Source organism: Ambystoma mexicanum, chromosome 1p (genome assembly GCF_040938575.1).
Source record: "Ambystoma mexicanum isolate Mex_15411 chromosome 1p, UKY_AmexF1_1, whole genome shotgun sequence".
Lineage (NCBI taxonomy): Eukaryota > Metazoa > Chordata > Amphibia > Caudata > Ambystomatidae > Ambystoma > Ambystoma mexicanum.
The window spans coordinates 1,302,390,949-1,302,417,826 of record NC_090921.1 but is presented as its reverse complement, the minus strand read 5'-3'; the positions used below and the strand labels follow the sequence as shown (position 1 = coordinate 1,302,417,826).

General features: G+C 47.3%; 1 protein-coding gene across 9 annotated transcripts in view; it reads right to left on the bottom strand.

The window, feature by feature from the left end:
* Window positions 1-26,878, bottom strand: part of LOC138453236 (circularly permutated Ras protein 1-like) — a 332,082-nt gene that overhangs the window by 148,521 nt on the left and 156,683 nt on the right. For 8 of the 9 annotated variants that reach the window (XM_069605933.1, XM_069605940.1, XM_069605900.1 and 5 more), the window contains exons 2-3: window positions 15,797-15,901; window positions 15,293-15,508 (exon numbers count right to left, since the gene is read on the bottom strand). The exons of the other annotated variant lie outside the window; for it this stretch is intronic. In XM_069605933.1, the coding sequence (XP_069462034.1) occupies window positions 15,293-15,508; window positions 15,797-15,893 (313 nt within the window). In that variant the 5' untranslated portion in view covers window positions 15,894-15,901. The remainder of the gene's footprint in view (window positions 1-15,292; window positions 15,509-15,796; window positions 15,902-26,878) is intronic. 9 annotated transcript variants of the gene reach the window in all.

The following is a 26,878-nucleotide window of genomic DNA, read 5'->3' as shown; positions in this document are numbered from 1 at the left end:
ACCTACATATTGTGCAGACAGCCTCCTTTGTGGCCAGTCTTGAAGGCTTTAGAAATGGATATGTCTTTTCCCATGATGTCTTGTATACATTGTCCCACCGAGCTGGCTTTGACATGGTCAAAAATAATTTCTGAACCATCTTGCCTGGTTTCTCCCTCTGTCACAATCTGCTTTCATGCAGGGCCCCTGAGTCCAGTTCTGAGGGATATAAAAGCTACAATAATACTTTATAATATTGGGTACGAAGACAATGGATCTCAAGAGGTGCAACATCATGAAAGCTTCTATTAGGATGCAAAATAAAGTGCAAGACCGATGATTTTACATTCACTTCTCACAAGTTAGCGAGACAGCGAAACCATGAAAGAACCCACTGTGCCTTAAACTGGAAAAAACACACCGGCTAAGGAGATGTGGTGAGTTTACGCAGCAACAACAGCGGGAAAGTAGAGACATCGCACACTGACAATTTAGTACTGGGACTGCCCTGTGAAAGATGCATTAGAGTCTAACATAACATATCACTCCGTTTCTTAGACAGTCAGTCAGATATCACATGATACAGATACACTACCGGGGGCCTGTGAAAGATCTTGACTGTTGTCGCACAAAGGCCTTTGACAGGCCTAGGTAAGCTGGGTTAAAAGAATATATCTTGAAACCATTTAGCAAAGTACAAATGCCAAGATATGCAAGAGTTTGCCCAGAATTCCTTTGTAATGTCTAGCACCCCGGTCTTTTATTGCAAGTCCTGCTCTAATGCTCTGATTACGAATGATTAATCTTCATTACTCATAGCCCAACCCTTCCTTGTCAGAGTACTTATTGAAAGTGATCTGCCTTTCAATAGGACCCTTAGCCACACTTTGTTTTCATAGTCATAGCCCCTCACAGCTCAGGAGGTAGGGGGAGAGGGAATTGTGAAAATAAATTGTGACAGGGTTCTGTTAGAAGTCAGGCAGACCACTGTTAAGAAGTACTGTGATGAAGAAGGGCATGGAGGTAATGATATTTTAACATTATATATACTGAGTACTCTCACAAGAGCAGACATGAACTGAGTGCAGGTCTTTGTAGGGACACAGTTCTCTGTGTGCCCCTTGAAGACTGCTCAAGGCTTATTCAGATTTCTCTGGTCTCATGGTCTAAAATATGTTGACTTTATCCCTCAACCTTAGGTATTCTAACAAACTCTGTATCACTTTTCACTCAGGTTAAGTTCCGCTGAAGCATTCAAATGCAACCAATGGCACGTGGGATGTCCAGATATTAACGGTTTAAATTGTATTCTTGTATGGAGTTAACACCAGGCTATTAACTGGCCAGAATTTTTATTTCTCACAAAAAACAAGCACACAGGCAACTTTCAGTTTGCCACAAAGACTCACTGCCCTTGCCCAGGCCCAGCTGAGGATGTGTGGGCATCCACTTCAACATAATGGTCGGGTACCCCCCTTGAGTGGAAAACAGTCAGAGGCATCTGTCAGGTGCATACATTACAAGGGAGACAAAGAAATAAAGCGGGGGGTTCATTGACATAGATTATGTTGAGATGCCCACCCAGCAGCGAGCTGAAACACGAAATATCCACTTAACAGCTATACATCCTTCTATGTCAGCAAGGGCCTGCTGTGGAGGAACCAGTGTGAAAAGGCAATGAGGTGAGTACATAGCACTGACCAAGTCCTTGCTGACTGAACCACAAGCAATGAGATGTGTGAGTCCACTGCCTCATGCTTTGCAAACATTTTACTGTCATGGTGACTGTTCTGACATGAAATTAGCAGGCTCAGAAGGAATGCACAATTTGATGAATTGGTCATTATTTAGTTGTCAAAATACACTGATTTCAAGCAAAGCAGCCAGTATCCTATATTCAGGCTATGAACATTATGTGACACCTAGCTCAGCCCCCTCAATCGCACCCATTCCACTGACAATTCAGCTTCCCCCACCCGGGAAGGGAGGGTGGTATTGTCCCCCAGTACATTTTGTCAATTTCCAGAAGGATGCAATATTAGCCTTTCTCGAGAGGCAAGCATGGTTTAGAGTAATGATAATGGTGTGTTATTTATATAGCACCTTAATCCAAAGTGCTTTACAGAGCACATATTTACATACAATATCACCCAACCGAAATTGGTACTCATTTATCAACCTCGGAAGGATGAAAGGCTGAGTTGGTCTTGCCCGGATTCGAACCCGCGACCTGCAGATCACGCTCAGATCGCAGCAGCGAGCGCTCAACCCGCTGAGCTATCTCACCGAAAAGGATCGAAAGGGGTGAGGTTGGGGGCAAGGGTGTCGTTTCGCTCAGATCCAATCAAAGATTTATTCAGCTCAGAGCGCAACATTCTTCCATAATGGGCACACATTTACTCACGCCTGATTAAAGATGTCTCCAGATTTGAATTCGTCATATCTCTCGGCTTAAATATGTATTCGGAGAAAAACACAGGATAGGACTGCATAGGCAGGTGTTCACTGTTCATCCATAACCAAGAATGCTATGCTATTGCGTGAAATCGGGCGTGTTTCCTCTCGGACCAGTGAAAAACTGAACAGATGACTGAACGGTTTTCAATGAGGCATAATCTCTGGTGTTGCTTTGGGCAACCCTCCAGACCATCCTTTTTCAGACTGCCATGCCATTACAGAAAGTGAAAGGTCATGTTCAAATCAGGCGTGGTCCCTCCACAAAAGGGGCAGTACAGCCCTAACTGCACGGTCACACACATTGAATAGATTGGGCCAAACCAGAACAGTTCGACACAATCCCTAGTAGGGCCCCTGCCTTTAGAGGTGTAGTTTGCCTTGCGCCCTTAAAAGAAATAGGCACACAAGGTGAGCCTTTTATATTTAAAGATCTGAAATACAAGGTGTGAGCAGCTTTTTATGCAATCAGTTTTTTTGAACTTTTGAGAATGTTGCTTTGCCGGACTGGCACACAGATGTATGCTGCCCCAAGAAAAATGCCATTTTGCTCCCCACCTTACTTTTAGGCCAGAAGTCAAGTTTTTAGGGCCAACTTGGTGCCTTCTGCTGCTTGTAATTGCCCGAGTGTAATATTGGGCATGTTGCTTTGCTCAAACATCATAAAACTCTGACAGACCTCTACACACTTACAACTAATTGCCAGGGTGAAATTGCGCCAACCATGGGGGTGGCGTCGGACTCTGGAGCGTGAGCATGGGGGAAGCCGGTAGGTATACCTGCACGTGAGACGCGGTAGGGAGCATCGCACAGTGGGAACAGGGAAAAACCCTAACATATCACTGGCTCGGCAACCAACCCCACAGTACGAGCTCAGCTCTTTCAGTGCCGGGATGATGCGTTGTTTGGGGAAGCCTGTATGTACGCCTGTCAACCTGTCTCTTCTACGCCGCTATTTTCCAGACTCCCTTACCACAACGACGCCGATTGTGTCTGAGAGGCTCCGGAGCAACGTATATATATGTGGCACGGTCTAATGAAGTACACACATACATGATGTCTCCCTCTCATCTGAAACAGTCGGTGGCTACGAAAACATCTATTATTGCCCACCAGGCTCCACTTATTTCTTTATTTGTTTAGGTTTTGGCATTTGCTTCCACCCGTTCTGTCCACTTAATGTAGGTTATTTATTGAAAAACGATTTACATTCCCTGTTTGCATTTGGTTTCTGAAGCTGAAAGCCGCATAGAATACTTGGCAGAAAACGCAGGGAGATGAAACACAACACATGATTAAACCAGCTCGAACACTCTGTTTGTCAAGTGCCGTTTACTCGTATTTTGTTGTTTCCCTCAATTTTGTTCTTAGTTAATCTCCGAGCTGGTTTAAGACTTGCAGCACATCAACAATCATGTGTGAATCATTTCAAAGGCCGGGACATTCATGTTGCCTTCCGATGCCGCACTCTAAACCTTCCGCATTCTTCTTCAACCTCCTCCTCCCACTTATGGCTCTATTAAAAAAAATGGCCAGCAACCGTGTGAAGGATTCTGCCCGGATGTATTAAGACACCTAGGGCCTCATCACGAGTTTGGCAGTAACCCTTAAATGCGGCGGTAGCACTATTACCGCCGCATTTAAGGGTCCGCCAGATCATGACCTTGGTGGATTTCCCCCCAGCTCTAAGCTGGGGGGAAATCCACTGCAAATTTGCCGATTTTCATCACAAATTTTCCCATATTGGGCCCAATGGGGAATGAGGAATTCCCGAATGGGCCCAATGGGGAATGGGTAATAACCTTTCCGCCAAACCCGTGATCCGGCGCTAATAGCACCGGGGGGTTTGGCGGTAGGGCTATTAGCACCGGCACTATTAGCACCGGCGTTACCGCCCAACTCGTGATGAGGCCCCTAGTGTCTTAATACATTCGGGCAGAATCCTCCACACGGTTGCTGGCCATTTTTACACTGACATTTCTGCAGCACGGCGCTTGCGGAGGGCGATACATGTGTGGCGTTCTAGTGTTGCCTCGTTTTGCGGTCACATAGGGCCTCATTACACGGAAGGCGGTGAGCCATGGCGCTATTAGCGCCATGGCTCATGCCGGTAAAATACCGGCACCGCCTTGGCGGAAAGGGGATTTACCGCCCCATTCCAAGGTTGGTGGGGCGGTAAATCCCCCTTCCGCCATTGCCCTTCCCCATTCCCATTTCTGCCCCATAGGGCTCTATGGGAATGGGGAAGGCGCTAATTACGGCACCGCAATTTTGCGGTGCCGTAATTAGCTCCGAGGTTCCTTAGCGGGTTGGTTTTTAACGCCTGCAAAAAGCAGGCGTTAAAGCACCAACCCGCTAAGGGACCTCGTAGTAAGGCGGTAATGGTTAACGGTCACCATTACCGCCTTCCGTGTAATGAGGCCCATAGTGTCAGTCTGGACGACCGGACTCACTCTCTGTCAGGTAAGTTAGTTCTTGTTCTTGTGTCATGTACTTATTTAACTCATAGTTTGCACGTTTCAGATAACATATGCTGGGGCCTCAGTCCTTCACCTCACTATCCAGCAGAGTATGTTTTGTCTACTTGTCTTTATACTCCTGTTTCTACTACATTATAACCATGCTGATAAAGAGAACTTAGTACCTTTTTAGCTGACATTTAGTGTTAAAGATTCCTGCTGGTTGCCTGCCCCCTTATAATCTGCAGCTAATACCCCCTCCATGCGTTTCTTTATCCCTCCATTTTCATGTTTCCACCTCACAGGTTCCCAAGACTGTTTTTCCCAGATATAGGCAAGGCCCATACATGCCAACATTACCCATTCCAATCTGTAAGTGCTTGTCAAATAGTACTGTTTTTTTCTTTGCATTCTGGGATTTGTAGTTCCACTTTTCCAAACTCGGACTGCAGTCCCAGAATTCAAAGAAAAAAACAGGACTGGATAAGCACCTACAGATTGGAATAGGTAATGTTGGCAAGTAAGACGCCTCTGACGCTGATCTGAAAGATAAACGTCCTTTTAGGAAACCGTGTTCGGTCGTTGGGTAAGAAGAGTGCGCTACTAGTTCATGATCTGGCAGCAGGACTGTCAGGTGCCTCCGCCTCCGCTTCCAGCAGCAGTCTCCACAGGCTCCATAACAGCCGCCATGGTCCACTGGAGCGCCGAAGAGAGGGCAGCCCTTAACGACGTGTGGGATCAAGTGGACATTAAAGAGGACGGGCATCGAAATGCTGACCAGGTTGTTATGACCCCAGCCCCCCATCACATTCTGTCTCATTCTGCATTACTTAACCTACTTGCACAAACTAACACTGCCCGAAAGATCACGGCACTTCGCTGCAGGCCTGGCAGACACAACCAAGTCTTGGTACGCAGGGCTGAGGCCCATCTCAGATTTTGATTGATGACAGAGGCGTGCCCCTGGCCAGGCAAACGCCTCTGTCATCAATCAAAATCTGAGATGGGCCATCACGCCCCCAGGCTCTGGGGCCTCAGGCACAAACCTGAAAACATCCGTAGTGCAGCCACAAAAGTCAGTAGGCGGTAGGACTGCTTAAAAAGTGGTATCCTACCGCCAAAATCGGTAGGGTGAGCAAGTATGCGAGAACCGCTCTCCCACCATCTAAGGTAGTAAAAAATCTGGGAGTCCTAATGGACAACGCCCTGACCTTAGAACCACAAATAAACGCAATAATCAAGAAATGTTTCTTCCTCCTTCACACAAGAAGAATCCTACCTTTCCTCTCCTTCACCCACAAAACACTTACAATCGTCATCCTCATCATGTCAAGAATCGACTAGGCAAACAGCCTCGGCCTCGGGATACCAGAATACCTCCTGAAGAAACTACAATGCATCCAAAATACAGCAGCCAGACTCCTCCTCAAACTATCCAGAAGAGACCACATCACTCCAGCACTAAAAATACTACATTGGCTCCCAGTCAAACATCGTATCACCTTCAAAACAATGTGCATAATACACAGGGCAATCAGCGCACAGGGAGCTGAATTCCTACAAAAGAAAATAACTATCTACAAGCCAACGAGACTCCTCAGATCAAGCAATGAAATCCACCTGGAACCAAAACTATACGTCAACAACATCCCAAAAGAAATAAGAAACACCAAATACCACCTACAATTTAGAAAACTACTAAAAACCTGGCTCTTCAACACCTCAGAACCAAATTGAAACAACTAAACCATCAAACAGGAAACACAAAGAACAGATTGACAGAATATATGATGGCACAGGCAACACCCAGTAGCGACTAAGGGAAACTCCTACAACGAGAGGACGCTAGGTGGAACAGAACACAAGTGACAACCCCATGAGGACAGAATTAGCATACATGACCAACACTATCCAACATCGCCACCCACTCCATCAACATTACCAAGTGCCATACTTAGATAGAATTATGAATGTTAGCAAGTACCACATTTAGACAGAATCGTGAACATTAGCCTGCGTCAGACCGAGACAGAATTGTGAATGATAGCGAATACTACATTTAGTTAGAATGATGAACACTGACCTGCGCCGCATCTAGATAGGAATCTGAAGGTTAGCAATCCAACACTTAGATAGAATCGGGAATGTTATCACGCGCCACACTCAGATAGCATTGTGAACATTAGCCTGCGTCACATCGAGAGAGGATTATGAATGTCGGCCAGTGCCACATCTATATAGTATAGCGAATACTAGCCATTGCCACATCTAGACTGCACTGGGAATATTAACAATGCCATATTTATATAAGACTCCTGTATGCTAGCTTGATACGCATCTGGACACGCTTGAAACTAGGTCAATACCACATCTGGATACAATAGCGAATATTGGCATGCGTGATATATAAACAGGATTGTGAATATTAGCCAGCGCTGGATTTATATAGAAATGCAGAGATATTCACGAGCCACACCTAGAAATAATGTGGAAATTTAGCACATATAACCTCTATATAGCAGGGCCTATAACCTACCCACTAACAATCTCACCCCTAGGCGTACACCCCTCAAACTCTAACCAAACACAACCCTAAAGCCCAACAAACCGCACAATCTTTACTACACTGCAACAACAAACAAACCACACATAGATTGGCACAACACACAACGGCTACCGAACGGTAAAACACCCCCAAGCTCAGCGAACAGTGCGAACAGCACATCACTGCTCTCTTGCACTGATCCCGCTAGCTCCCACTAACTTCATCCCCCCTACCCCTTTTTCCTTTTCAGATCCACCAGATGGCCAGGGGACCACTTCGGTGGTGATAGTGCACGGTACAAATATCCTTTAACAATAACAGGATGTAGGCCAGGTTTCTTAAGGGTTGGGATGACAGAAGCTGACTTGCAAGATGATGGAAAACCTTGCACCCATCACTTTTTTGGTTGTAATTTGTCTCCCGATGTGAGAGAAGGTAAGCCGAGAGGGTGGTCCCTTGCTTGCTGCACCATAGGGAACCAAGCTGCACCTCACTGAGGAGGTCGAACAAGGCCGAAACATGTATGGGGTTGCTTGTGTTTCCGTGCAGTGGGGATATGGCCTAGTGGTTTGGGCTGGGCTGGGCTGCCACCATTGGTGGTAGCACCTGACTAATTTGCATATGGCGGACCACTTTTGCAATGGCGCAGACGGGCTAAAGAACAGTGGTTTGGAAGTTTGCCCAGAGCAGTGCCAGTGGTTCAGATCTATTCAAAACCTTCCACCCATCACTTTACTTTTTTGGTTGTAGTTTGCCTCCCTATGTGAAAGAGGGTATGCCCAGACATGGGTTCCTTGCTCGCTGTGCCATAGGGAACCAAGCTGCACCCCACTGAGGAGGCCCAACAAGGCCGAAACATGTCTGGCGTTGCTTGTGTTTCTGTGCAGAGGGAACCTGACCTAGCGGTTCGCGCTGGGCTGCTACCATTGGTGGCAGCACCTGACTGATTTGCATATGGCGGGACCCCTTTTGCAATGGCGCAGACAGGCTAAAAAATTGTAGCGTGGAAGGTTGCCCAGAGCAGTGCCACTGGTTCAGATGTATTCAAAACCTTCCACCCATCACTTTTTTGGTTGTAATATTTCTCCCTATGTGAGAGAGGGTATATCCAGACGTGGGTCCCTTGCTCGCTACACTATAGGGAACTAAGCTGCACCTCACTGAGGAGGGCCAACAAGGCCGAAACATGTCTGGGGTTGTTTGTGTTTCTGTGCAGAGGTGACCGTGCCTATCGGTTATGGCTGCGCTGCTCCCATTGGTGGCAGTACCTGACTGATATGACTGGACCCCTTTTGCAATGGTGCAGACGGCTAAAAAATAGTGGTGTGGAAGGGTGCCCGAGCAGTGCCAGTGATACAGATTCATTCAAAACCTTGCATCCATCACTTATTTGGTTGTAGCATGATGGAAAAGTGGCACTGTCAAGAGAGGAGTTAGCAGAGATATGGAGCAACACTAAAGGTATGCGTATCACTGTGTGTGTGGATACAGGGTTGATGCGGGAACATTAATGATTAACCCTGAGCAGAAGATCCTCATCAGGGTTAGTGGGGGCAAAGGAAGACATTGTCGCAGGAGAGCAGGATAGAGGTGGTGAAGAAAAGTGAGCAGGTGGGGGTATAGAAAGTAATTTGCGAGGGCAGTTTGAATGCTGGAATCTTTTGAGGCAGAGAGCTACATCGTTAGTAGAAAGAGCAGCAGAGATGGATGAGGGTTTAAAAGGTCAGAGAATAGAGTGGAAAGATTTGTGGAGGCGTATAGGTTGAGAGGATTGAGACGAAACGAGATAGATAGAAGTCACTTTTGGCAAAGTCAAGAGCAGAGGAGGAGTTTTTAAGAGCAGTCAGGTAGAGTTGGAGATCCGAGAAGTGTCTAGATCTCTGCCAATTTGAAATGAAAATGAGATTAAGTGTAAATATCTCAAGAAGAACAAGTTACTTACCAACTGGTAACTTTCTTTCGATTGGATGTTCCTCCAACGTATTCCTCATCTTAGATGTATTCCATCCAGCTTTAGCTGCTTCGGAAATGATTTCTCGGCAGAGGACTCCGTGCGTCAATGTCATCGAGTCGATGGTCCCTCGAAGGCCTCCGTCAAGGGTGACGTCATCGGGTATACAAGTAACACGCGCAGCACCCGTTGGCCTCAGTACTGTTTTTCCCCCTCTTGTTCTACTGTGTAGATTGTGCCAGTAGTCAGGTATCAGCCTTGCGAGAGTTGAAGTGGCAATAACCCAGAAAATCTACAGAGGGGTAGGATGGGAGGGCGATTAGGAATACGTTGGAGGAACATCCAATCGAAAGAACGTTACCAGTTGGTAAGTAACTTGTTCTTCAAATGGATTGTGTCCTCCAACGTATTCCTCATCTTAGATAGACTCCCAAAGCAGTACAGAAAAATCTCTGGAGGAGGGAGTAGATTTTTGATACCCTTATAAGGTGGAATATAGTACCAAAAGCAAGCTCCTTAGACTGGGAAGCATCCAGACTATAGAATTTTGAAAAAGTGTGCAGCGATGACCAAGTTGCTGCTTCACGAATGCATTTTATGGGAACACCTCTTTGAAGGGCTGTCAAAGAGGCAATGCCTATGGTGGAATGGGCCCTTAAGCCTTCTGGTGGGTCTTTTCCCGCCAATCTGTAGCTTTCTGAAATGCAAAGCACAATACAACGTGATATGGTTTGTTTTGACACCGATTGACCCAATTTCCTTCCGGTGTAGCCAATGAAAAGTTGATTATCCACTCTAAGCTTAGAAAGCCTAAAATTTAAAAGCTGAAAGCTCTTCTCGGGTCCAACCTGTGCGGCCTTTCCTCCTCCTTACTAGGAGGATGAGGTGGAGGGTAGAATGCGGGTAGAACAATTTTCTGATTCAAATGAAAATCGGACACAACTTTAGGTAAAAATGAGGGTTTCATCCTTAATCCACTCTTTCCCTATGGAACACAGTATATGGTGGCCCAGAAGACAGTGCCTGCAATTCGCTCACTCTTCTTGCAGATGTTAAAGCAACTAGGAAAGCGGTTTTCAATGTTAGTAATCTTAATGGACAAGTGTGCAGGGGTTCAAAGGGGGCAAACATTGAGAATTTTAGAACCAGATTAAGATCCCAAATTGGTACTTGGAAGGGGTAAGGAGGAAACACATTGGTGAGTCCCTTTAAGAATTGTACTATTAAAGGAATTTTGAAATAGGCGCATTCTTCCGAAGAGCTCTTGAAAATGGAAAGCGCTGCAAGATAGCCTTTAATGGTCCCAACATTTAGACCTCTATGTGTTAGGGACAAGAGGAAGGACAACACTTCCGGAATGGAACATAGAAAAGGATCAACATTCTTTTCTCTGCACCAGTTGCAAAACTTTTTCCAATGGCAACGGTATAGAGATTTTGTTGCTGGCCTTCTTGCCGAAAGCAACACCTCCATGACATCATCTGGAAGATCCCAATCCTTGTATCTCAGCCTTTCAGATACCAAGCATGAAGGTTGAGAGTCTTGACCTCTGGATGGAGAACCTGGCCCTCCATTTGTGAGAGAAGGTACTCTCTCTGACAAAGACATAATGTAGGACAGATGGACATGTCTAGAAGGTCCGGGTACCACGTTCTCCTGGCGCAATCCGGGGCAATTAGGATCATGCAGTTTCTGAACCGTCTCAATCTCCTGATGACCTGAGGAATGGCGGGAATCGGAGGGAACGTGTATAATAGTGGGAAATTCCACTCCACCCCGAACGCGTCCCTTAGGGCTCCTCTCGGGGGAAATTCCTTTGAGCAATACTTTTCGCACTTCCGGTTGATTCCAGTCGCAAATAGGTCTACTTGAGGGGTTCCCCAAAGGGCGAAGGTCTCTTGAAGGACTTCCTGAGCCAGTTCCCACTCGTGGGACACCGTGCTCTGCCTGCTCAGAGCGTCCGCCGTCATATTCTCCTCCCTGGCTAGATGAACTACCGTTAAGGAGATTGCTTCTTGAATTGCCCAATACCAGAGCCGCATTAGCTCTCTGCACAGAGGTAGTGACCCTACACCTCCTCTTTTGTTTAGATAATGCATAGCCACTGTGTTGTCCGTCATTATCAGGACATTTTTTCCAGGGACAGGTGGCTGAAAAGCCTCCAGCGCTAGTCAGATTGCTCTCAGCTCTAAAAGGTTTATGTGCAGTTTGGACCCCGATGGAGACCAACGACCGCTGATTGTCAGGTCGTTGGCATGAGCTCCCCACCCCGTGAGTGAGGCGTCCGTCACTACTGTAATCTCCAGCCATGGTTGCCAAAACTGTTCTCCTTTTAGGATATTTTCTGTGCAAGTCCACCACAGAAGATCCTGCCGAACCTTGTTCAGAATCTGAAGAAAATCTGTCATTTGACCTGAGAATTGGGACAATTGAGTCTTTAGAGCCCATTCAAGGGATCTCATCCTCAGGCGTGCCTCTGGCACTAGGAAGATGCAGGATGCCATGAGGCCGAGCAACCTTAAGAAGTCGTAGGCCTGGAGATTTTGGGCATTTTGGAATTTGGAAACCATCTGAAGAATGTCTTGAGCCCTCGACTTCGGAGGCAAGCTCTTTCCCAAGGATGTGTCTAATACAGCCCCTATGTACTGGAGCTGTTGGGAAGGTGCCATTTGTGACTTCTTGAAATTGAGGGAGAAGCCCAGTATGTGGAGGGAGTGGGAGGTGACTTTCAGAAGATCCAGAGCTTGTTCGGCAGAACGTGCCCTGATCAACAAATCGTCCAGTTAGGGGTAGACATAACCCCCCCCCTCCTGTGGTGCGCTGCCACCACTACCATTAACTTGGTGAATACCCTCGGGGCGGAGGTCAATCCGAATGGCAGGACTTGAAACTGATAGTGTGAGTCGCCAAGTACGAATCTCAGGTATTTTCTGTGCTTGAGATGAATCGACACATAAAAATAAGCATCCTGGAGGTCCAATGACACCAACCAATCCTGAAGTTGCAGGGCCTGAAGGATCTGAGAAAGATATTGGTCAGATCATCCTGGATGAATTGAGTTGGTGGTCTAGCCCATCCTAATTAATCAACCACCTTTGTCATTAGTTAACGGTATGAGGCACTGGCATGTTCCCCTTGTTCTGGCCTGCCAAAATATGTTTCAGGCGAAGTATCAATGCCACTTGCATTATGTAAAGTTTCCACCAGGTCCCTCATCCTGCTTTCATCAGAAATCAGGCATTCTGGGACATTTGGGGTACCATATTCCAGTCCAAAAGGAACATTCTCCTTTTAATCATAGGGGTTAATGTTAGAGGCCACTGGCCCTAGAACATCAAAAGGAAATATGGTAATTATTCTTGGGTTATCATCACATGCCATGCAGTCAAGACCAGCCCTACAGCGGAGACTCAGCGTGGCTGATGAGGAGCCAGTCACCGGACAGGTGGCTCCTAATCAGCGCATCTCTCCTGTTCTTCAAATATTGAAGTGAAGAATTTTAAAAATTCTTTCCTTGGAAGAGGTTCAAGAACCTTTTCTGGGAGAGGTGTATCAGTGGAACCTGAAGGCATTACAGGTTTTGTAGCCTTCTCTTTTGCTGTTATTTTTACAGCTTCTGGCTGAGTTGGCTGAACTGGATTCATTGGAACCTTTGGCGCTGAGGGCTTTGGGGTCGGCGTTGATGGCGCCGACGAAATAGAGCTGGCTTCGAGGGTGTGGGGGTGCTCTTCGAAGACTTGCCCTTTGAGGTGCGTCAGATTTCAGATGGCATCGGTGACCTCGAACGTTCAACTCGACTCAAGCGGTCTTTCTCGCTCAGCATCCTGGAAGGTTCCCGATCCTTCCTCCTTCGATCACCTGGGCTCAATGGCGCGCAAGTGTCGGAACGATAACGCTCCCGGCCAGCGTCCGAAGAAGGCGTGGACCGAGGCTCCGCTTTTTCAAACACCTCAATTTTTTTCACCCTGAATGCTTCCCACTCTTCGGAGGAAGAATGTTTTGTTGGACATTTCATCCTTTTTGGGGATTCGTCCGAGGACGAGGTGGAAGGGGACCGGTGGCGTCTTTTTTGGGACTTTTTCGTCGAAGACAAAGAGCGATGAGAATCGCTTCGGGACCTAGACCGATGACTTTTGCGTCGAGGACATTTCTCCTCGCGGGACCTCGACTCGATGCTAGAGGCTTTCCGGTCGGATTTACGACCTACCTGCAGTTTTCCCTTCCTCTCTCGCAAGGCCTTCCCCTTCATCACCTGACACTTCGTGCAGGCCCCCATGTCGTGGCCCTCCCCGAGACACCACAGGCATTGCCTGTGCGGGTCCGTAATGGACATTTTCGAACTGCAGGATTTACACTTTTTGAATCCCGATCTCGGGGTCGTAGTCGGGGTTGATGATGAGGACATATCGAACATCTCTTCAGTATTTACTGCATCACAGAACTACTCAGGTGCGCCGAGTCTCCCAAGCAACATGTACTGCGGAAAAACGGAACTGAGGCCAACGGGCACCGCGCGTGCTACTTGTATACCTGATGACGTCACCTTCGAGGGACCATCGAGTCGACGACATCGACATACGGCACCCTCTGCCAAGAAAAAATTTCCGAAGCAGCTAAAGCTGGAGTGAATACATCTAAGATGAGGAATACGTTGGAGGACACAATCCATTCAAAACACAGATTTATAAGAGACATTGGGCCTCACTACACGGTATACACCTGTATTTTACTGTGTCCGCCTTGGTGGATGGCGGAATTACCGCCCTACTCCAAAGTGAGCGGGGCGATAATTCCCCATTCACCAAGGCACTTCCCCATTCCCAATTTTGCCCCCATAGGGCTCAATGGGAATGGGGAAGGAGCTAATTACGGTACCGCAAATTGCGGTACCGTAATTAGCACCAAGGTCCCTTTGCGGGCCCGTTCCTTAAAAGCTGGTAAAACCAGCCGTTGAGGTCGGGTCCCGCAAAGGGACCTTGTAGTAAGGCGGTAAGGGTTTACCGGTACCATTGCCCTTACCGGTATCGGTAAACCCTTACCGCATTCCGTGTAATGAGGCCCATTGCAAAGTACACTCAGAAATCAATGGCTTCAGTAATATAGAACAATTTCTTGCAGTGTACATCCAAGTTTCTAAACAAGACACATTTATGGATGAAAGTCAATCTTTTTAATTATTGATGATGCAATAGTCTTTTTATATGGGGCAGTCGGCACAACGTTTTCAAAGGAAGGTATGAAATGTAAAATGACATTAAAACTGTAAAGGTATTGTGCGTCATAAGGCAGCCTTCATGCATTTCACACCAGTTTGGATGGTTTTATGTGATATTTTCCAGCCAATTTGGTGCGGTCTTCAATATTGTGATATTGTGAAATAACACTTTTCCAGGGTGGGAGGAGGAATGACCCCAAACCCCCCCTGAAAATAGATCCCCCACTCACTCTTTAAATTCGGAGGGTTCAACACCCCCCCCCCCCACAGAGGCTTTACTCCGCCATCCCGTCCGCACCATAAACATTTCTACACAACCCCATGCTCCCCCACCGACAGACACATACGCAACAGTAACACGCTTACTCGCCCCACCCGGTCTCTCCCTTCACGCATCAAACCATCTTATCGCCAGGGAGTACCATTATGCACGAACCTAGCCCGTGCTTACACAAAAACCAAAATAGTTGGCTTTGCCAATGTTTGTTAAGGCTTTCAGCGCAACACCAAGGTCTCTTGTGCGAGGGTGCACGGCGGGGACAAATCCAGACAGGGGTGTCTTCTCCGACTCTTTGCACAATTACGGTGTAGTGGCAGATTCCCAGTGCAAGGATTTACCGCTCTCTGTGAATGTATAACTGAGGGCATGGGGTATTTCGGCTCACGAACCCATGAGGAAGCGTTCTTACTTGGCAGCGGGTGTGTTTCTGGACTTCTCTCTTTGTCACCAGGCCGGCGGGGATTTGCCCTGAGCGTCTGCGTGAGAGGGCCCTGCAGTCCGCAGTCACTGGGGCCTTCCTGGGCCGGGCCACCATTAGCCTCTGGCGATGCCTGCGAGGGTGAAACCATCCCCTGGATGCCACTCAAGTCATTGTCATAGGGGTTAATGTTGGAGGCCACTGGCCCTAGAACATCAAAAGGAAATATGGGAATTATTCTTGGGTTATCATCACATGCCATGCAGTCAAGACCAGCCCTACAGCGGAGACTCAGCGTGGCTGATGAGGAGCCAGGCACCGGACAGGTGGCTCCTAATCAGCGCATGGTAGTGGGCGCCTTATAACTCAACAATAAATTAATAAATAACACATGAATGACCGCACATCCCAGCATTGCAGAGGGCTGTCGCAAAACCCTTCATGTCTCTAAACATGATGAGAACCCAATAGAGAGGAAACACGCTCGGCACTCACCGGTGGCAGTGGGGGTGGGGGCCTGAGGGGCAGTAGACAGGCTGCAGGGGCTCCGGCCCGTGTCAGCGATATAGAAATACCGGCAGCAGAACTCCATCCCAAATTCTGTGAACAAAAAGAGGCACAATGAGACTCAGTCTGATAGCCAGGAAATTGGCCGCAAAACACACAATACTCTTCCCCGCCCCTGCCAAATCCTTCCTCTGCCATTCTGATGGAGGTGTTTTAACAGGCAGCTAGTTAGGGTAGCCAACTGGGTGCCCAACTGTCCCGTATTTTGCGGGATTATCCCGTAATTGGGGACTCTGTCCCGCAGTTTGCAGAGTGGATGTGCGGGATGTAGGTTGTCCAGACTTGCTTTTGTTCCCTGGAATGTGACTCTCTGGAGACAGCAAGTCGGGACAACCTGCCTCCAGCACATCCACTCTGCAAACTGAAGTGGCCGTCTTCACAGCACGGCGCTGCCGCCTGATGCTTTCTTTCTCTGGGTGGCTCTGCGGCCCTGGCTCCTTTTGAGCCTGCAGGTGGAGCTGCTAACGCTCTGACACCTGGCTTCATTCAAATGCTAATGCTTTGTTCCTGGGGTCGTGATGGTCATGTTTGCAGTTAGAAAACGTGACTGTCAACTCCCAAGGACAAACCATTTGCATTTTAATTAAGCCAGGTGTTAAGAACCAAAATGGGGTAGGCCAAACGGGAATAACGCTGTGACGTCATCACTGCCTTGTGGGCAAGTGTCCCACAAAAGCATATCAAAAAGGCGTCCCCCCTACAGGCAGCATATTTACTCTGCTAGTGCAATAATGAGAGCCGGCAGGGCCAGGCTTCCCCTTCCCGGCTCTTATTATTCTGCACTACGTTTGTTGCAGAAACATACAAAGAAATTGAGCAGAGGGAGGCGCGCCCCAGCTAGGAGGCAGGCCGCACAGTCACCATTTGCAAATGAAACACACACTACACGGGTGGACTGTGCTACCCTCCACTCAGGTGAAGTGGCCATTACGGCTCATATCAACGTGTAATGCCGCCTAAATTCGGTGCAAAGGGAACGCTACATGCTATACGTGAGCAGAGCACCTCATGCAACAAATCCACAATATTGCCAACGCTGTGTCCGAACCTGCACATCCTCGGGACCACTTTCCGCAAAATAGAAATGACAACCTGTGACAGAATCCGTGAGTGCACTGTGCTTGCAGTAACAATGTTTACAACACTGGCTCTGCATATTATTTTTGTATTACACTGGACTGCCATCTCGTGGCCTACCTATGAAATACCTTCGCAGGGACTACATACCAAACGCTTTTTTTTAACCGTGCGACAACGGAGGCTGCTTAATTTCTTCCCTAACCACACTTCATGGGTGCCGTGGTTTAGAACCTACATTTTTTATATGCAAATATGGCGCTGGAGAAGCATAACGAGCCGGCGATGGCGGCTCTGCGGTCGTGTGATCACTGGGACCACTAGAGTAACGTTGCTGAAAATGTTGGGGGAACATGCCATCTAAAGGGAAGTGGCCCCTGCCAAATGAGTGGGACAAAATTGTGCCCCGCAAAAGTTGGGGAGCTGACAAACAGCCTTGTCCCCCCGCCCCCATAAAATGAGGCCCATGACTGGAACCGCTTGTGGGCGGTAAAGTGAGTACCTGAGCTGTTGAAGGAATGGTGGCTGATTGTATTCCAATCCACTTCTTTTAGATCCATTTAAGTCTGGTGCAATGTAGAAATCGGTCGTTCCCCTGACACTTCTATTTTTGCATGCACTTCAGAATCAGCCCTTATTTGCAAAATAAGAAAAGTGCTGTTCCGTGTCACAACAACACTTCTCATTTGCTGGGAATTCTGATTTCCTATGGTTTCGGGTTACCAAGCCACGTTTCTTAATTATGCCAGGAGTACATCCTTTTTGTTCTTTTTCGAACCAGGCTAAGTGCCAAAAGACCACTATGGTGGTGCAGTATACATACTGGATAACATAACATATAATTTTGCCAAAAAAACAAAACCATAATTCGCACAAAATAGGCCCCTGTTGCAAGTACCGACAGAGAGGCCCAACAAGGATTAATCATGGATGGAGCCCCAACTTCCCTCTGAGTCAATGTGGCAAATTTGAAGGGCGCCCAATGCCTCACTGTTAGGTTAGTTCTATGGGTGGCTACCATGGACGTCTGTGCTCTACCTTGCTACCCCTAAACAAAAACAAAACTTTGTTTTTTTTACATTGAGACTACTGGGCTGTGGCCAGCAGCATGTGGCTCTTTGTTTCTGGAGTGCCTGGTTTTCTGATGGCTATAGCCGGTAAGGTAGCTGAGTGGGTTGAGCGCTGGCTGCTGCAATGTGGTGTGATCTGCAGGTTGCAGTTTCGACTCCTAGCAAGGTCAACTCAGCCTTCCATCCTGCTGAGGTTGATAAATGAATACCAACACAGGTTGGGTGATATTGTATGTATATTTGTTCTATATGAAGATCTTAAGCGTAAGTGCTATATAATTGCACGTCATTATCAGTTGGCCTTGGACGTCTGCTTGCATTCACAGTAATTTGGTAATATGGGCCTATACACACTGATATTAATGATACATATAGTGATTCATTCGGGCATGAAATGTATATCACTTTACAGTGATATCGTAACCATATTTTTCGTAGTGTACTCAGAAACAATGCTATGTGATGCCATTTCCTGTTTTGTCGTGCTGTTAAAGGTCGTGTTCCATCACTTCCTGTGATGTCACTTCAGGGTGGCGTCAGTCATCAGAGGTCAAGGGTCGCGTGATGTCACTTGCTACCCCTGGCATTTTGGTGAAATGACGTCCCTGGTGGCTACTGGTGTTCTGTGTTATATATTCCTATTTCCTGCCAACTCTCATATACCCGCCTCTTATTTCAGACCCTTATACAGTGCTTCATAAATAAACTATATAACATATTTGTCAATGAAATACTTTCTGTACCAAAAACATTGTCCCTAACAACATAACTGTTAGAAGCTCACAACTCCGTCCACTTCTTTGTCATTCACTCCCTTCAGGGCACCACATCCTTCTAGCGACAAGATGCTGTTTAGCTCAGAGTGTGTGCCATCTGCAAGCACAGACATCCATTGCCCTGGTAGCTGAATGCACACACTTAGTGTGCTACTGTGCGGTAGTTGGCAGAGTTATTGTGTGTGCTAGTGTAATGTATATAAAGCATAGTCACACTTGCACAACGATGAATAACTCGGCCCTATATCATTTCATTGCCTGGAGAGGTAATCGTATCACTCATTACTGAGTGATAAGATCCGTGATACCAAGGGCAGCCTGGTGGGCAAAAGACTGAGCTGTGCGACACACAAGCTGGTGATGTCCACAAGCACACTTCTGGTTTTAGGGTCCCCAGTTTATATCAGCAGGGGCATCTATGCAGCAGAGTACTGTGTGTGAGTGCAACTCAAGGGTATGTAATGATAAACTCGCGGTGCAGTACAAAAAATCGCAGCAAAAATGCTGTGGCTTGACCCGTTAAAGGTGTACCTCATTACACCATTTAAGGGGAGCTGGGATTGCGGGTGTGACCCCCGTTTCCCTTAAATGGTATAATGGGTCTGGGGATTGCGGGGGTGTCCCCTGCATCCTTTACATGGATTGCGGCGGTAAAACCACGGCCTTTTTGCCGCGATATTTTGTGTCCACAGCCATTTTTGCCGCAATTTTTTGTGTAAACAGCCATTTTTGCCGCGATTTTAACACATGGAACCAACTCAAGTCAGTCACTTGATTGGCAATCTGTCTGCTGTTTTTGCGGCGATGCAGCACCTACCACTGGTGCAAAGTGATGGGCTCATGCGGGCCTGGGACAATGTATGATTGACAAAAACACATGCCACAGAATTAGCAAATCTTAAGGAGTCAGAGCAGGCTGCAGCACTATTTAGGTCCATGTGTTGTCAACACACCAATGGGTTGCTGACAACGCAAATTGAAAATAATGTTCGCACTTTTACTTTAACCTTGGAATTTTAACGAATAGAAAATTCTGAAAAAATACGATTTTTTAAAAAAGAAACGATATGTGGGGGTGGGGTAAGGGGTTCAATCTGGTGGCGGGGAGGTTGGGGTGGGGTACTAAACATGGGGAAACAGGGGATTGTACGGGAACCCGCCCTCCCCCAAAAACAAATTTGGTATTTTTTTTGGTATTTTGGGTTCGTTCAAATTTCATTCTCTATTTTTAGGTTCGATAAAATCACATAGATCCTGTTAATGTCACTGCGGTGGTCCCAACTACACTAGCTTCAGGCCCCACTTGTTACACAATTCAGGCTACGCCTCTGCCACAGCATAGAGAACATCTGTCAGAAGTTATCAGGAAGGTGCACATACCCAGCCATAGACTGAGATTAGAAGTAGTGCTGCCTTGAGCGAGTCAAGAAACAAATGGCTTTGTGATGTGATGTGTATGGGTGGTGTGACAAAGTCAATGTTAAGACGGAAGGGGGGCAGCCTTGGGAGACCCTGGGCTCTGCGGACCATTGCCTGCTCTGGCATGCTGGCCCACGAGGCAGTATAATAGGGACAACCTTAGGGCCTCCATCCTATCCCTAGTCTCTTATAGGATTCGAGCTGGTAGGCCCAGAGACCCCTGACGTATCTAAGTCAGTGTGGGACTCTGCAATCACCCGTAGAACATCATAGATATCCAAATTAGGTTTATATGAGAGAAGTGTGGAAGTGTCGATGGAGGTGGGTACTGCAAGTCAGCCCCATGTAGAGACGGGGGTGGGGGGCCTGTGGCACCATCCAAATGTCAGGCGGCCATGTAGAATGGCCTGCCTGACTCCAAGTTTGGTTGACCGACTTTACGCGTTCTTGCGAAGTGGAGCCTTGACGTGCTCTGCCACTCACACGGCCACACCTAGGGACACATTAGTTTGTCTCGGTCTCTGGAAAAAAATGGAGAGGAGGGAGAGGTTAGAGCGGAGTGAAGGATAGAAATAGAAGAGGTGGAGGAGAAACAACGGGGGAGAGGAATGAGAAGATATAGAGAAACAGTTGAGAAGAAAGGAAAGGGGGAAAACTCGGTGCTGCAGGAAGTGAAGGAGTGTAAAAAAGAAGAAGCCTGCAGAGTAAGAAAAGATGGAAGGAGGAGGTGGAGGACATAAAAGCAAGGAGAGCAGGAAAAGGGACATTCAAAGAGAGAAAGGGGAGGAAGGAAAACACCACAGAGAGACAGTAAAGGTAGTGAAGGAACATCTAAGCGAGAAAGTGGATGAAGAGAAAAGGGGAGCAAGCACTGGCTGGAAAAAGAGAGGTGTAAAACTCTCCGAAAACTGGACCGGGAAGGTGCTGCCAGGCTGGTGAAAAGAGGCCAGATCAAGGGCCAGAGATTAGGAAATAAGGGTCTAGCAGTGGTGACCTATTATACAGCCCTAAGATTATCTAAAGTGCTTTGAAAGCCAAAGAGGGGCGGAAAACTTGCATTACCCTGTTGTCCAATTGTTCGAGCAGTGTCTGATGGCTGACGAATGCAAGTGATTTGACCGAATGTCTAATTATCGAAAATGAAATGACCGAAAACAAAGTGTTCGAATGACCAAAAGTTCGAACACTTTGTTTTCGGTATTTTCAGGCCCGATAATTTGAAGAAAAAAAAACAACACACACACACACACACACCCTTCCCCCCCATAGCAACCCCCCACCCACACCCTCAGCACAACCCCACCCACACCACCAACATAAACAACCCCCACTTACCTTGTCTTCACGCTGGGTTCCTGCAGCGCCAGTTCCCTTTCACTTCTGTGAATGTGAAAGGGAACCAGCGCTGCAGGGTCCTTTTCTTTTTTTTTGACCACGGACGGCTGCGGGGTGTCCCCCGCAGCCCCCGCTCACTATACCATAAAGTATAGTGACCAGGGCAAAGCGGGGGACACCCCCGCAGCCCCCGTTTTTTTTCCCAATGCTACCACCAAAGGATCGAACTTTTGGTGTTCGATCCTTTGGTGGTAGCATTTTTAGAACATTTGGTCGTTTCGACCATTTGTTTTCGGTCAAATCGACCTAAATCATGGCTGACCCCCATCAGATGAGCTAAGGTACCGAGATGCCCTCTGCACCAGCCAAGACATCTTCTACAGAGTCAAGAAAGAAGTGTTTGGGAGAGTATCACATCCAATAGACTATGAGGGACGCCTTCACTTGCCCAGAAAGGCGACCCTAAATCAAGGGACAGAAGGAAGGGCTTAGAATTAAGGTCATGGGGGAAGTGAAAGACCTAGTAGGATACCACAGTGTGAAAGACCTGGTGGATACCACAGTGTTTACCACGTGTTCTCTAACCCCATCAGTTTGTTTATCCAACCCTGACGCCTTTCAATTTCAATTTGGTTTGTGGTCATTTGTTGATTCCATCATCCATTGCAATCATCACCATTAATATATATATAAATGGTTGTAGCAGCAGCAACATTATAGTCCGTTGAACCTTTAGCGAGGCTTTTTTGAAGAGCATAACCTGCGAACTAAATCACACTTATGGATTGACAATTTCGAAATAATTAGGGTCTGGCAATGTTACCAGGTTATGCAGGATGAAAGTAAACGGTTGCCGAAGATCACACACTATGTTTAAGTGGTAATGCTGGGATTTGACCCAAGTCTGTAATTTAAGAATTTAACCTCCTTATTTTACAGCGCTTTTTGCACTGCATGGAGCTTTTATTTGGGCAAGTGTGACTTTCAAGAACGGAAATAATAACCTGCTATGCCCAGTTTTAACAGGAGCACCCCCTCTCGCTGCCTAGGACATTTCACTGCATTTGATAACAATCCATTTCCCTGTCTCTCCTTTTACCCGTCACCTCTCCCTCAATCCCTGCTGTGCCACCCACTGCCCCTTCACCTGCTACAAACCTACTATGGTGAAATGCCCTGAACCAAAATGCGTTCGGTCGGCTGCGGCCAGATCGGGGACACCATTTTGCGAGCCTGGTTTACAGGGATGGCTATTGGGCGGTGCTGTGGCTTGTATAGTGGGTCATCTGAAATGGCCTATTCTAGGCGAACCTTCTCTTGCCTAGGAGGGTTTGTGGGCCTGCCCCACCCAGACACTCTGTTCTACCGGATTGTTTGATATTTGCGGATGGCTTTAAACCCTTGTGAATAGTCACGTTATAAATGACTCATCATATCATTAGATCATATATTCATAACCAGTGACAGAACAGGACCACAATGTATCAGAACTGTGCACGTTGTAGCTGTGCCTCAGGTGCAAAGACTAATTTCCCAGAATATCCTAAATGCCTGGGCCTATATCCCGCCCTATAAAAGGGACTTTAAATTCGTGCAGGTTCTGCTTACATTTGTAGCCCAATATAATGGAAAATTCACTATCCCACCCCTCGACTGTACTTCGGCAAGACCCCCTATGCACATACATCCCCAGTATTTTTAAAAAGTACAGCTTTTGAAGGGTGGTCGGATGTGCGGTAGATTTATTATTTATTATTATGTGTTATTGTGCATTTGTAAGGCACTTATACATCAAGTAAATTGTGTTTCCCAAGTCAACAGGGAGGAAACATGGGAATGAAAAAAAATCAACAATGAAAGATAGGGGGGATCTACTAGGCCCTGTGAGCATTCAGAACGTGCAAGTGCAGAGAGAGAGAAGGGATGAGGGAGTGGGGGTAAGTGCTAGGTGTATGTATTGGTCTGTGGCTTTTAAGGAGAGGCATGCAAAAGCCCCTTTAGAGAAAAGCAATAGGCATTTATATTGAGCTTAGTGCCAAAATATGGCTGTAACCTGTAGGCCAGTAGGCCTCCCTGTGGTAGGCTTCAAAGTGTGGATTCAGGTCCCTTTAAAGCAAACCCCAATACACAGAAACGTAGGCGCCACTATGCTGGGGACGCACACAACCAAATTACATGTTTGAGGGCAGGTTTCCCAATCAGAAGGGTCTTCAATCATGTTGTAGCTCACTGTCCCTTTGAAAGAGGGGAAATATTCAATTTGCTTATCAGTATGGTCCCGCCCATCAGGGCAGTCCAGCATCACAAGCACAAACAGCAAACCCAGATACGCGTTTCGGCCTTGTTGGGCCTCATCAGTGTGGCGACGCTGTGCCTCACTCAGCACAGTGAGCAAGGGGTCCACCGCTGGAGTACCCTTAGCCAAATCCTTCAAAATATACAAAGCCAATAGATTGGGTGTTTTGAACCGTGAAAATCGCTTGCCAGGTATTGCCATGGTGTGTGTACTTGCATCATATACCATAAATGCCATATACAATGCCAGTGGTACCACACCTGCTTTGGAGGGTGCATTTAAATATTTAAAGTAGTGGGATATTTTACACACGTCAAGGTGTCCCTTTCTGAGGTGTACGTTCTTTAGCTGATCCTGGCTATAACGGTCACATTATTTGCATTCTGCTACTGGAGAAGAGAAACTAGCATGACAAGTACAGTACATTAGTTCAGAGGATATATGGTAGCCTCAGTCATCCTCGATGTGTGAAGAAGGAGTTGGGTGGTGCGGAACAGGGGTAGTCAGTAAGGGTTGGAGATAAGAGAATAAAGGTTGGGAGTTGGAAACCGTCCTTTATGGTCTCCCTGTGATTATTACCCATCCGCCCCTGAGTGAGAGGCCCCAATTGCCTTTGGCGAATGAGTTGAGAAGTTCCCCGTGCGTGCAATTGAGCTGCACCTCGACGGGGAACAAGGAGTGCTGTGAGAGGTGGAGAAGCAGATGTGGTCCTGGAAAGGTGCCAGGTTGAGGGGCCAGCGAAGAGACTGTGCCGAAGGGCAGGAAAAGAGTGCAAAGGGACACGAAAATCATGCCAGTGGCCGGGCGTATCGCGTGGCCCCAGCGGCGAGACTGTGAGCGGCACCCAAGGAGCGAGGCCATGAGCGTTGAAGGACAGGGAGCGTGCTGCAACACATGAGCCAAACTGCTGCCCTGTGAGAAGGCGGAGAGGGCACAGGAGCACAGCGCCTGAGGAGGCCCGTGCACGAGAAGCACAGTGTGCTGATCGCTATAAAGGACTGGGAAAACTGAAGTACTGCCAGATACCTCCGGGTCCGGCGCGCACAATAAATAAATAAACAAACAAACATAAGACTTCAGATAGACAGGTCCATCAAACCAGTGGGCCAAAACTATCAGGGCATCTGTAATGCATCAGTCATGGAAGATATGGAACCGATGGAGACACACCTAAGATGGAGCAAGAAGGGCCATTCAGCGGTCTATGCTTTAATTCCAAGATGGCCGCCGCGACGTATGTACGTCACACGCATCAGTACACCGATGCGTTGTATCGTCGTTTTTTCTCTCAAGAAACTTCTAACGCTTACGCCCTGTTCTGAACCGAATTGCTACCGAATTTCTGATATTCTTTCTTCCCTAGTTTTGTTGTCTTTCGATCACTCTCTAGGTGTCTTTCGCTTTCCGGGTGCGGGTAGATCGAGGGCTGTCTAGCCCACAAGGAGGAGGCAGCGGATTTCCACCTGGTTGCATCCTCTCTCACCAGGCAGCGTATTTCCACGGCAGAACTCCATCTCAGCCAGGCAGCGGGATCTAGGCTGCAGTCTGCCATAAGCGGCTTTTCACCGCAGTACTACTCTTTGTACCAGAGACTTCTTCAGCCATATTACTTGGTCCTGTCATTTGCCTCTTCATAGCGACGACCAGGATAGGACAGTTTTCCTTGTCTATTTGAACAACCTTAACATTCTACATTTGGACCTCATACCTACGAATCTTCAAAGAGGAGGAGACATCATCCGCAGGGTTTTTTCTGCCAACCGGCTTTTTCTCTAATTTAGGACTGGCTCCTCGGGGGTCTCCGAGACCTGATTCCTTCCGGTCACGACGGCCTCTGAGGAGCCACGCCCCTATTTGCATCACAAGAAGGATAAAAGAGAGAAGAAGACAAGAAAAACCCGCAAGAAGAAGGAGACTGAACTGTCCACAGATTCAACAGAGGAGAGAGGTGAGGAGGAGTTAAGGGCAGAGGTGAAAGTTATTGAGCTGCATGACAGCATCCCTATCAATATACAACCACCGGTCTAAAACAAATAAGGAAATTACTGGTTCAGGACATTATTGAGCCCATCACGGGGCCCAAGCCATGTTATCCCGCATTGTCCCTGTCCCCCAGAAAAACCCTGATGGGTCCATTCCTTTGTGTGTCGACATGCACAGATCAAATTAAGCGATACAGAGGCAGTGACACCAGGCACAGAGAATCACAGGCATGATTCACCTGTACAACAGAGCAACAGTGTTATCCAAACTAGACCTTAATCAAGGTTATCACCAGTTGGAGCTGGCTCCAGAATCCAGGTACATAACATTTGTGACACATCTGGGTGTATACTGCTACACGCGGTTGAGTTTTGGGGTCTCTTACAGAGATAAAATCTTTCAGTGGAAGATCCACATGTGCCCAACTATATAAACTACAGTGGCAATATAGTAGTCTTCAGAAAGTCCATGGAACATCATGATGCCACGCTCCATCAAGTATGCATGGCATTGGTGGCGTCCCATCTAACACTGAACAAGGAGAAATGTGAGTTCAGAAAAGTCACTCTTCAATTCTTCGCTTATGTGCTCTGCGACCAAGGCATGTGCCCCGATCCAGACAAGCTGGCGACCCTGAATGAGGCCCAGGGGCCTGAGAACATCTGTGATCTTCCCTCCTTCTTAGGTTTGGGCAACTATTGCTTCCAGTATATATTATTATTATTTTTTATTTCTTGTAGAGCGCCACATGCCCATGGGCCTCATTGCAGGACATTGCATCTGTGAGTGCACCCCTGCAGGACCTCACCAAGGCTCATGCAGAGTGCAGATGGATGCTATCCATGAAAAGCATTTGAAGATATTAGATAAAAATAACATCCTCAGAAGATATGGCCTGGCCGACTTCAATGCCAATAGGGCGACCGAGCTGATGGTGGATGCCAGCCCAGTAGGCCTAGCGGCCATACTGGTGCAATATGATTCAGATTCTGCACACAGCAAGTTAATTGTGTCCCACGCAAGTCGGAGTCTGTCAGCCACAGAACAAGCAGGC